At 31.4% G+C, this 12561-nt stretch overlaps 2 protein-coding genes across 4 annotated transcripts in view; both read left to right on the top strand.

The window, feature by feature from the left end:
- The window catches only part of LOC126738967 (zinc finger protein rotund), a 539771-nt gene that overhangs the window by 222642 nt on the left and 304568 nt on the right, over window positions 1-12561 (top strand). Inside the window, exon 2 of one of the 3 annotated variants that reach the window (XM_050444473.1) lies at window positions 1762-2451. The exons of the other annotated variants lie outside the window; for them this stretch is intronic. Within the exon in view, the coding sequence (XP_050300430.1) occupies window positions 2125-2451 (327 nt within the window). The 5' untranslated portion in view covers window positions 1762-2124. The remainder of the gene's footprint in view (window positions 1-1761; window positions 2452-12561) is intronic. 3 annotated transcript variants of the gene reach the window in all.
- On the top strand, window positions 3531-4965 carry LOC126738969 (uncharacterized). Its single transcript, XM_050444479.1, has 2 exons — window positions 3531-3992; window positions 4287-4965. The coding sequence occupies exons 1-2, from the start codon at window positions 3650-3652 to the stop codon at window positions 4652-4654; spliced, it is 711 nt and encodes a 236-aa protein (XP_050300436.1). The 5' UTR covers window positions 3531-3649; the 3' UTR covers window positions 4655-4965.

Here is a 12561-nt window from a genome sequence, read left to right on the forward strand (position 1 = left end):
GTTTGAAATGGTCTCTTTAAGATAACCCCAAAAATGAAAGTCACTTGGGAACAAATCTGGAAATCTAGGAAACCATTTGATATGATTTCGTGGATTTGAATGGCAGAAAAAAATTGGTTTTGTAGTAAATGAAGGCATTTTTGGCAAAAGGTAAAAGACCCATCAATAAAAAATAGCCCTATAATATGGCTGCGCAAAATTATAGGGCTATTTTATATACAATGTACACGGAATTGAAAAATTCATCATTTTCCCGAGACTAATTTCGAACATAGAAAGATAAAGACTTCTATGTAATGGAAAATAAGTTTTGGAATACTTTAAGCATTTGTATACATGTTTTTGTTTTTGAATACTGGCAACAGATTTATAGTATTGGTATGGATTATGGTTCCTCTGCACTTTATCAATCTTGAAGACAAACTGATGTCTCAAAATTCAAAATCACATTTATGTATGTAATGTAATGTAATTAAACATAAATCCTTACATTGAATTGCCGAATTGTTTCCATCAACTCAGTTAATAATTTGAACTCTTAGAAACTCTTTAAAGTGAAGAGTTTTTTTTGTTAAATGGAATTTCTACAGATAGAGTTTTGCAAATGTTTGGAATTTTTTATTTGAAAACGCGTATTTTAATTTGAAAAAAAAAACAAAAATATTTTATTAATATAAAACATGCGTTGTAAGGTCCGTTTTTATAAAAAAAAGGGAACTAAATGGGATCCAGAAGAGCATAACTTAATTGGCTATAATGCATCTTTACTTATGATTTAAGGTTTTATAAATTAATACACACATAACTAAGGTTCTCTCATAAAATGGGATTCAAAAATAATAAAAACCTTTTTATTTTTTTTTTGTTTAACAATATTTGAATTAGGAATAAAGTTAGTTTCAAAACTTTTTACAGAAAAATGGATGTGTATTATATGATATATTATTTAGGATAACAGGATTTTAAGGTTTTCTTTTTTGCAAAAAATAAACATATATGTAATTTTCTTTTGAAAATGAACATTTTGAATAAAAAAAATTATCATTTTATTTTTATAAAAATTGTGTTTTAAAATCAATTTTTGTAGAAAAGTGATTTTTTTTTACACAATGCAATTTCAAATAATTCAAATATGTAAAATTCTACATACTTAATTTTGAAATTTTGAATGTGCAAGAATAGTTGTGAAATTTTATAATGCGTAACCTAATTCCAATAACTAAAACTCTGGAAAGAAATATATTGTCAAATCGTTTTTTGTGTAAAATTGAGAAAGAAAGGAAGACTTTTGGACAGTACGTAATCTGCAATTTTCCAACCTGTATGGTCCATATGTATGGTCCTAATATCCGACAAAATTAAGAAGCTTATACTTATAAAAACAGAGCTAATATTTAAATATTTTGAATTGTTGAAGTTAAAATAACATACATACTTTAACATACCCTTTACGTTTAATAGTTACACTGTATTAGAAATTTGTATATGGAATATAAAAAGAATCCTAAACTTTTGATTAACTTTTAATAAATGATGATTTAATTTTATAAACTTCTTAACCTTTAAGACTAACACTTTTGTTCTTTTAATATATTAATAATAACTCCTTGGATCTAGTTGTTTATAGCTAAACCTAATACGCTTTAAACTTAAAATAAAATTATTACCTGCACACGTCGACATATGTTTCTATCACCAGTTTTCAAAAATACTTTGCAAACATAAAGTATAGCTTTCTAATAAAATCTCATGTTCTTCTAGTGCTCCATTTTGTTGATAAAAACCAGAAATAAAGTGTCAGAACTCATAAAACTAAAACTTAACTAACAGTATACCTTCAAGCGATTCATGGGTTAGACCCAGTGCAATCCATTTTTAAACCGTCATAGTTCCTTACTGTCTACCAAGTTCCTAACAATAAGCAAAAAAAAAAACAACATAGTATTAACAAAATTCATATTTTACTACCGTAGAAAAAAAAGCTTCGTATATTCTTATATATCCTTAGAATAAGTAAGATACTTAGTCAGCAACAATAGTAAATTATATATAAATATAGCTAGGATAAAATAACCAAAAGATTAAGAAAAATCTTTAACATTAAAACTCAAACTGTCTGCTTCGATGTTCAAACAGTTATTTGGGTCCAAGATGGCCGCAACGATACGCCCAATTCCGGAAGCGGTCATGGATAGTTCGGATTCGAGTGATTCCTGCGGAACGGTGGGTGGTAGCAACAATAACGAAACTGGCTTAAACTTATACAAACCCGCTCTAAAATACAACGAGATCATGAATAAGTTGGACAGCTACAACAACAATCAGCTCCTGTTGCCCACTCAGTTTTATAAAACTTTGCTGGCGAAAGCGGTGATGGCTAGCCAGAACGGAGACGACAAAAATAACGTCTATAAGAACATGTTTTTTGGGAAAGATCGGGATTTTGATCAGGTAAGGGTGATTTGGGAAAAACAACCGCTTACATTGTTAACTTAGTCATAGGTTTATTTTACAGTGCGAGTCTCTAACTTGGTTGTTCTTTTACTTGGACATATGCTCGGATACGTCGATTTGTATGTTAAATTGTCTTTATTTTAACGTAAAAAAACATTGTATGCAGGGTGTCTATTTCTAACAAGCTTCACATGCCTGTCAAATTTAAATTCTTTACTTCTTGTCTTTTAAAAAATATTTAATAAACATCATCTAATTCGAAAAATGAAGTCGATTCAATAGTTTTTCTTTAATAAATGCCTCGAATTCAAGAATGATAATACCTGATCTTGGCATTGTGATAACTTGGGAACTAATCCAACAACACCCTTTTCTGCCATCGGGATGTATTTATTTTATTTGGCTTATATTAATAATTTTAAAGACACCATCGATCCCTAAAAGGTTCCCATAGGTCAGAAAATAATCAATTTAAAGTAGTTACTTTTAAACGCTTCAAACTATTAAAGACAACAAATATATCCTATAAATTGCCATGAAACTGTCAAGCTCTTAGGTCTTAAGCCCTTTTTCATATCGCTTGTTGATGAAAGATGCACTTGTTGAGCACTTTTACACCCACTAAGTAAAATAAGCTTGTAAAAAGTCAGACGATCAAAGTAAAGTTAACATAGTCGATCTTAGTTCTTGTAGAAGTTAGGTTGGGCCACTATCCCCGAGATGTACTGTGTAAGTCGATTCGCGATCGAAGTGAGAAGTTGCTCACGGAAGTTTTCCCTATTATCCCCATTACCCCTAATACCCGAGACGGGTTTTTCTCTTTCTCTCTTTACACCTTTAGTGACCTAGGAAGGTCCGCAAGTACCCTTATACTCTAAGCCCAGTTAAAACTAACTGTATTATTGTCGCTAGTTATGAGTTCGGCCGTCGCGCGTCGTGTGTTGATACAATGGCTGTTATGAATAATACTTGAGTTGAAACTCCAAGTATGTACTCATGAGCATGAGCATGAAGTGCTGGTTTGTTCTCCGTTTTATATGAATAAAAATAATTCGCCGAGAGGAGTATGTGCTCCGAATACATAAAGTAGATACTCGATATTTCCAAACAAGTCTGCACCTGAAAAAACACCAAATAAACAAGTGCCGCGTTTCGCATATTCGTGTATTAGTATAAATTCAAGTATCAGTGTGCAATGAGTGAAAGTGAAGAAGAAACTGAAGTCTGCGAATCCCAAATGGGATTTGTAAACATGCTACGTGATGTTCCCATACTTTTATCCAAGTCACAAACACCAGCTGTCCGAAAGTCAAAAAGCCAAGCAATAGAACTGATTAACAAACAGTGGAAGCTGAATTTCGGGTCACAAATAACGACAAGTCAAATGTACAAAAAAATTAATAATATGAAATCCAGACTCAAGAAAAAGACTGACATAAACAGGACTGGAAATAAGAAAATTGTGCTGCAGGATTGGGAAAAGATTTTGTTGGAAATCATGGAAGGCAACACAAATCCAGTACTTGCAAAAGTTCCAGGTAAATTAATTAATATCTTTTTCATAAGTAACTTTATTTAAATTACCATATATATTAGTGAACCTATCTAAAGTTTGCTATTATTTATTATTTTGTGAAAATTGAATGATTTATAAAGTTATGTTGTTTATAATAATTAATTACTTATTGTTTAACATTTGATCAAGTATTTTAGACAGACATTTTTGTAGCTTAGAAACAAAAAAAAGTTACAATATTATTTACGAAACTTTATCACTTGTCCATTTTTTAATATAGAAACTGTATGAATATTTATTTAATTTTTCATTTTAGGAGCATTATCCGTCGGCATACAACAAACAGAGACGAAAATCGGCCATGAAGATACAATCCCTAGGCAATCAACTTCTGCTTCTGAAACGAGTGCAGCAAATGATGATGCTATTAGTACAGTACAACATGCACCTAAAAAAAAGAAACATAATAAAGGTAGTCCTCTCGAAGAATATGAAACAAACGTTACTAAACAACTCTCGAATAACGAACTACAAAGACTAGTTTTACTGAAACAACTGAGAGTTTTAGAAATGAAAGAGGAAAAACTCAAGAGACAGCTAAACAGAGATGTTGATGAACAATCTAATTCAAGCAATAATAATATCATTCAAGCTGACAATGGACAAGCATATTTCAAATTATAATGTGTCAATACTTTTTAGAATCACTTACGAAATAAAGAATTCTAACATGTGACAAAAACATTTTTCTAAAGTGTTAATAATAAAAATGATAAATAAGTTCTTTCCACGCTTTACTTACTTCAAGCGAGAGCAAGAATGACATCTGCTAACTCAGATCGCCTCCGTTGCCCGCTTCTTCTAATATTATTATTATCCAACTCCTCTTCTGCCGGATACGCAAGTGGGATATCTTCTAATGGGAGCTCCATAGGATCTAGCTCATCTTTTAAATATTTTGCTACATTGTGTAATATACAACAGCATATGACAAATTTTGGAACTTTTTCTATGGATACCCGCACTTTATATTGTAGCATCGGAAATCGTTGTTTTAGTTGACCAAAACATCTTTCAATTATTACACGTTCCTTTGTAAATAAATTATTATAAGCACGTTCTTGTGGTGTATTAGGATTTCTAAAAAGTACCATTAGTCACGGTGCTATACCATATCCTTCATCTCCTAAGAGTAGTGCTTGCGACCTATGAAAATCATTCCTCGCAATATTTGAAATTTCTGAATTGCTCCAAATCCGTGAATCGTGAACAGATCCTGGCCATGAAGCGTCTACACTTGTAAACCACTCATCTGAATTACATGTGGCTTGGACATTAATGCTGTGATATCCTTTGCGATTAATGTATTCATCGCTATGAATAGGTGGCTTTTTTATTTTTATGTGGGTACAGTCTATCACGCCCAATGCACAAGGAAAAGAATAATTTGATTGCCACTTTTGTTTTGCCTCTATTATGTCGGCAGCAGTGTGAGGAAATTTTATCCACAGACCACATTTTTCTATTAGCTTCTCAGTAACTTCCGTCACTACTTTTGAGACAGAACTTTGATGAACACCAACATCTTCTCCTACTTCTGATTGGAAACCCGGATCACCAACGTATCTCAAAAATATTCAAAAATTCATTTTATCAATGTTATTTATAGCACCACCTCTTCTTTCTCCAGATTCTGTACCCAAAAAGTGATTTGATATCCACTCTACATGTTCTCTAGTAAATCGATATAACACTTTAAAATCACGATCATAGGTACGCCTTCTAGGTTTGTAATATTTTTTAGAACGCAAATTAAGAATGAACTCAGCCATAGTTCTGCCGTAGACAAACTGAAGTCTGCTATATATCAGACTCCAAAATTGTGGAGTACATTCTCCTTCCGAGGAGCATCAACAAATTTTTATTCATAGGAAAACTGAGAATGAACTCGCAGCAAATTATACATAAGAGTACCTACTCAAGTGGAGCATCTGCTCCCTATTTTTATTCATATGACATGGAGTATTTGCTCCAAATTCATGAGTAGATACTAAATGCTCATTTTTATTCATACGACCCAATAGGTTAAAGTCTTTAACCCATTGTGATTAGAGTATAAGCAATATTGTTAGTACTTAGTAAGAAGTGAGAGAAGTTACCTGCTAAGAAGCAAAGTCAGTGTAAATAAGGTCAACTTAAGTAAAGACAATCCATAATTTACAACTGCTTTATACTGTTCCATTTTCCTGTCTTTGCATATAATAAATGAGCATATTTCGAATTGCAAAAGTTCTGTTTCATTTATTAAGTTAATTAGTTCAGTGCCATATAAGCTGTGGACAGAATAAATAATTACAGTCCACTAGTACTCTCCAGTGGCACAATTAACAATTGTGTCCCCCTCTATTTGGGGAAGAAGCCGGGCAGCAGTTCTCCCCCGAATAATAACAAACAAGTTTTTTTGTTATTTTTTATTAGATTGAAATTCTAATGATGATTACCTACGAAGACAGGATCAGAACACAGAATGAAGATATCCATTTATTTAGGAGAGCAGTACCCTGATTTACCACCCATATCGTAAAGTACCAAAAGCAAGATTGTAAAATAGTTTCGGAAAAATGGGCATTTAAGACCAACAAAAAATCATCATCGCACTGCGTAGTGAAGAATTGAAAATTAATATTCTTTTCTATTGCACTCACATGTCCCCAGTACGCAGTTAGCTAGGGAACTAGAAATTAGCCAGTCGTGAATAGCAAGAGTTCCTAAAGATGAAAATTTTAGATCCCCATAAAGTAACAATTCTTAGGTACTCTCTGAAGATGATCCGAATAGAAGACTCCAGTTTTGCGAACAAATTATAGATCTACTAGACAGACTACTTATTGGTATGGTAAATCATCAACAACAACAAAAACCCTCGCTGGATAAGTGAAGACCGCACTCAACGCTTAGGAACTGTCAATGTTTGGGCAGGAATCCACCAATTTTCGTCCAAGAAAATCTTAATAGAACAGGATATTTAAAATTATTGCAGGAGGACCTAGTTCCGAATTTGCCAATTTTGTCCTTGTCCTATTGCTTGATATCTTAAAAAGCAACATCTGGTTTTAGTCGGATAGCGCCTCTTCGTTTTCCAATACATACATATTCGTGAATACCTGAATTATGTATTTCCAGGCATTTGGCAGAAGGGGACAGGAAGGAGAGCTCCGCACTTAACACCTTTGGACTTTTTCTTACTTGAAGAGCAAACCAACAAATATTAAGAATATGACAAAACGAATAAGAAGTAGTTAAACGAGTTTCAGTTCCATTTAGGTTATTGTCAGTTGATAAGTGGAGATTTAGTAAAGAAAGACTATGAAATTGAACTTACTTTTTGTATTGACAAATCGCTTTTATGAACCCAGTTAATAATTTGAACTGTTTGCTTTCTTTTGGGTAGGGTTGTAAGGTCAGTTTTTATAAAAAAACACTAAATGGGATCCTGAAGTGCATAACTTAATTGGATATAATTCATCTGTACTTATGACTTGATGTTTTATAATTAATATACACATAACTAAGCTTTTTTCATAAAATAGGATTCAAAAATAATAAAAATTGTAAAATTTTGAATTTTTCGTTTAACGATATTTGAATTAGGAAAAAAGTTAGTTTCAAAACTTTTTGTAGGAAAAAAGAATGTCTATTATGTGGTTTAATGCATAACTTATTTAGGGATGGATTTAATAATTGTTTAGGATAATAGGAGTTCAAGGTTGTCTTTTTTGCAAAATGTGAATTTTATAACGTATAACCTAATTCCAATAATTGAAACTCTGGAAAGAAATAGATTATCAAATAGGTTTTTGTGCAAAATTGAGTAAGAGAGGAAGCCTTTTGAAAAGTACGACAAACCGAATAAGAAGTAATTAGAAATTAATAAAACGAGTTTCAGTTCTATTTAGGCTATTGTCAGTTAGTAAGTGGAGATTTAGTAAAGAAACACTATGAAATTGAATTAATTTTTCGAATTAAATATTATCTGTGAATTATCTTTTAAAAGACAATAAGTAAAAAAATAAAATTTGGCGCGCATGTGTAACTTGTTAAACTCTTTAATAATAGTCATTAAAAATAGGGTTGTCCTTTAAAAAATAGTCGTCGGTGACGTCATATCTCACATTTAACACCTTGTATAATTTTTTTTAGATTAGATAAAAATTATTAATTAAAGATTTAGTGAATTTATTTCAAATAAGAAAATCGTACTGTATGTAAATTTTTCTATATTTTTATTATCAATTTTCTTGCATTTTTATTTCAAAGACCGTAGATAAAATGCACCTCAACCTTTTCAAAATTTGTATAAATGGCTATTTACTAATATAGTTGATACAAAACATATGTTACAACAATTATAATTTGTTTTAAAATGGAAAACTATCCTATTATATAAATTAAATTTGCTTTCTATTAGTTTGTGTGTATTAAATTTATGAAGAATATTTATAATATTTTTGAACTCTTGGTTTTTATAATAAAAGAATTTCATTTGACCAAAAAATGCAATAAACTAAAAGTAAGTTAATTGACTCTTTGCCAATAGATTTAGTTAGATTTTCTTTTAATAATAATAGTTAATTGACCATTCATTTAAGCACGTATTATATGATGTTAATAAAAATATAATTATATAAATAAAAAAAAACATTTTTTCACGTGAATAGAAGTATTGAGAACCCTACCGATTGAAAAATAATTAGAAGTAATTAAAATAAAAGTCATTAATAATATACAGTACATCTATTATAAAAAATAAAATAATATTTGTGCCTAGGCTCTCATACTTGGTACATTAATACCTACAGAGATATATTTTAAATAATGTATACAATATAAATTAATAATTATTGCCACATATATTGTGGTTTTCCTTCCTTTTTGCTATATTTTAAAATAACTTATTTATCCTATAATAATCCTACGTTATCTCCAGTCAAACATATCTAGAATATAATTTTGAAGTCTTGTAAGTTAATTATTTTTAAAAGGTTTATATCCAAGTAAACTTTCACACTTTTCTGGCATATAAACACACACTTAAATATTAATATCTCATTATCCTAAATAAGGTTTCTTTTAGGAACTTCTTTAGTCATTATCTATCCGATCCATTATACCTCCACCTATCCATTACTACGAAAAATTTTTAACTTTAAAATAACTAAGGCCATATTAGCGAGTCCTAATGACATTTTTATTACTGTAGTTTTGACGTTCGATTTTAAAATGTTCGATCATTTATTTACTTTTTTTTGTCACTGAAGATGATCCCTCGTTTCACTATAATGATTTACAAAGTGATCATTTGGCTGTCCTTTAATAATAATATAATAAAATTATAAAAGTAGGTTGCAGGAAAAATTCACGTCAAATTACATAAAATTTATTAGTTGATTATAAGGTTATTAACTATAAAAATATTAGCGTAATGGAACTTGCCTAGAGACAATTTTCAATTTGTTTTCACATTGGCAAGGATTTTTTTGGACTTTGCTATAAAGAGCACATAAATATTATTTGCATTATGAACACATGTCATAAAACCTTCTATCCGAAAACAATTCTGGGGCTTAATTATTTGTAAATCAAATTCACTTCTACTATTTCTGAATAGATCCCTGATAGATGACAAAGTGCTGGATAAACTTACAACCAAATCAATAGACATTTTTAAGGGTAAGAAGTTTCATGCTACTTTAAAATTACTGCCATGAGGCCTTCAAAAATTTATGATTGATAAAAGGTATAGATAATTGACAAGATTTTAAATTATTTTATACAATACATTTAGCAGAAATAAGCATTCTTCTAAATTATAGTGATTAAATAGCAAAATATTTTTTGAAGAGACACAATACAATTTAAGATACGAAATTTTAGAAATCTCCTTTGAACACTCTCCAGTACATCAACGTTAAACTGAGAGATAGAATACCAAATTAAATAACAATACTTAAGCTTTGTCCACATTTAAGAATTATGCATTACCTTTAGAGATACGACACTATTAAATAGCTTACAGTTGTGTATTATAAACCCTAAAGGTCTACTAGCCGACGACACGGTAGAGTGAATATGAAACACAAAACTTAGTTAACAATCGTATTTTGCATTTTCGAGCATATGTCATGACTTTACATTTAGAGGTGTTTAGTTGAAGTTTATTTTCATACCAACTGTGCAGAATATTAATTTGCTTTTCTAGAAAAGTGCAATCGTCCATTGTATTTATCCTAACATAGAGCTTTAAGTCGTTAGCAGAGGATAAATTTCAGAATCATACTAGAGAGGCGATTTATATAAAGCAAACACAGTAGTGATGATAGATTTGACCCCTGGAGGATACTGCATGAAGCCATGCATAATTCTAATTGAAAACCATTCTAGGATACAAATTGAAATCTTGCTGTAAGATAACATTTAAAAAACAGGATAAGTGGTTTACTAAAAACGAAAGAGCATAATTTATGTAACACAAGCCAATGACTTATTGGACTATAGTTAAGAAACCCAAAAAATCTGAAAAGAATTTCTTTAATATATCTTTGCACAATTCAAAAGCATTCAATAAAAACTTTAAATAAAGATATTATAAGCAGGGGGCTATTATTTAGGATAAAATAGTTAGGGTGTCTGGGGGTGAAAAGATAAGGGAAAACTTACTCTTACAATATTTATTTTTTTTCTTATCATTTCTGGCCATTTTTTTCTGGTTTGTCAGATATAACCACTGTGAATTTTAAAATTCTCAGCCTGTGCTCGTTTTCCTCTCTATATACATTTTTATCAGGAACTAACTTTTTGCTCTCAACGTCAAATCACAAAACATTGTTGATAACAAAATAATGTTAACAGCCTATGAAAAATTTAGAAACACTTGGATGTATTGCATTTTTGTCACAGCACATTATACCAGAATCAACCAGTTTTCTAATTTAAGACATAACAAGAGGGTCGCATAAAACTTCAAACTGGTTCCCAAAAATCGAGTGGCATTATGCTGTTAAAACCAGAGATATTAAAATCTACAATTTTAATTCTCGAATGCGCCAAAAAATTCATGTTATCTTACATTAATAGTGAACACCATTAACTATAACTGGATTTTCTGTATGATCTTCAAAAAAACAAATTGGACTAATTACCTTTTAAGGAAGCATCTTAGTTTCAACAATCTTCAAGATTTTCTAATTCGCAAATATGACAATTATACCATTTAGAGAACTTCCAACGTAAATACAATATAATATGCCTTAACTCTGAAAACTTACCTTTATACACTAATGATCTTATCGGGATCCTTAGGCAACTCGTTCCTGTCAACAACGTAACCAAGGTATTTTAACTGAGGTTGACAAAACTGACAATTTTCTCGATCCAAGGTAAGATTGGCCTCACCACAATGCCAAGATAGACAAAAATACATGGTTTGAAGTCAGCATCAAAAGGAATGTCGATAAGTCTCTGCCATGTAGCAGGAGCATTATGTAAACCAAGAAGTTCCTTATATTGCAAAAGCTCACGATTTAGAACCATAAAAACTGCATAAGGACGAGAGGATTCTGCAACTGGTGCTTGCCAATAAGCGAACTTTGTCCGGATGTCGAATGTCCAAGGTCGAAATGTACTTGCTCTGACAAAGTTTATATAGAGTCTTAGTGGCTTGGAAATGAGGATAACTATTACGCTCATAGTTTACACAGAGGCGAAATGAACCATCCTTCTTTTTTACCATAAGACCAGAGGATGCCCAAGTAGTTTTCGAAGGTTCTAGTACACCAAATTCCAACATCTCATAGAGCTCCTTGTCAATATATTATTGCATGATAGGGTATACACGGTGCCATCGATGTTTGATAGGCTTAACCCTACTAAATGAATTGCTCTAACTGATCTCTGCATTTCAATTTATTACTCATCCAAGAGTAATTTCAAGTTAATCAGAAAAGCATATTTTACAACACCTAAGATCTGGGACTACACCTATGGCCCTCTAAAAGTCTGTATCTAAAATGAATACGACGAGAAGATCTGGAGTAGTAATAGTCTTTATGAGGCAAGTACAATCCCTAACATGCATTGGTATCTCAAGTTCCTAGGCTTGGACATCTATAGCCATTTGCTAGGCTTCAAATAGGAGATTCACTAGCATCGAGGCCGAGGGAGAGTGACGAAATCAGCTTCCAGGACAACCAATAACTGTTCGTGAACCATCTAAATCAAGAAGACCTAAAATTTTTTTACCTAGAATATCTACCCGCAAGTAGAACATTCATCATTTTGAGCATGGTCAAGAACAAAATTGAGAATCGATTAAAATCGATTATTGGCACTATCTTAGTCGTCATTCAGGCTCAGAAGTGCCTTACTTCGTGTCTCGACTTATAATTTGGAAAAGTCCTGACTATCTTTTTAATTAAGAAAGCAGAATTTAGGCTATAAAAGAGACTTTTACCAGGAAACACCAGCTGCAACCTGAGGGATTTCATGAAGATAAGCTAGACCAGGTTTAAGAAGATGGGCACGCCTAGATTGTT

Source organism: Anthonomus grandis, chromosome 7, assembly GCF_022605725.1.
Source record: "Anthonomus grandis grandis chromosome 7, icAntGran1.3, whole genome shotgun sequence".
Taxonomy (NCBI): domain Eukaryota; kingdom Metazoa; phylum Arthropoda; class Insecta; order Coleoptera; family Curculionidae; genus Anthonomus; species Anthonomus grandis.

What these genes read in the sequence shown, in the direction of transcription:
- LOC126738969 (XM_050444479.1), top strand. Translation starts at nt 3,650, where the DNA reads ATGAGTGAAAGTGAAGAAGAAACTGAAGTCTGCGAATCCCAAATGGGA. An exon ending in AGTACTTGCAAAAGTTCCAG is followed by an intron (nt 3,993 to 4,286) that starts GTAAATTAATTA and finishes TTTTCATTTTAG; the next exon opens with GAGCATTATCCGTCGGCATA.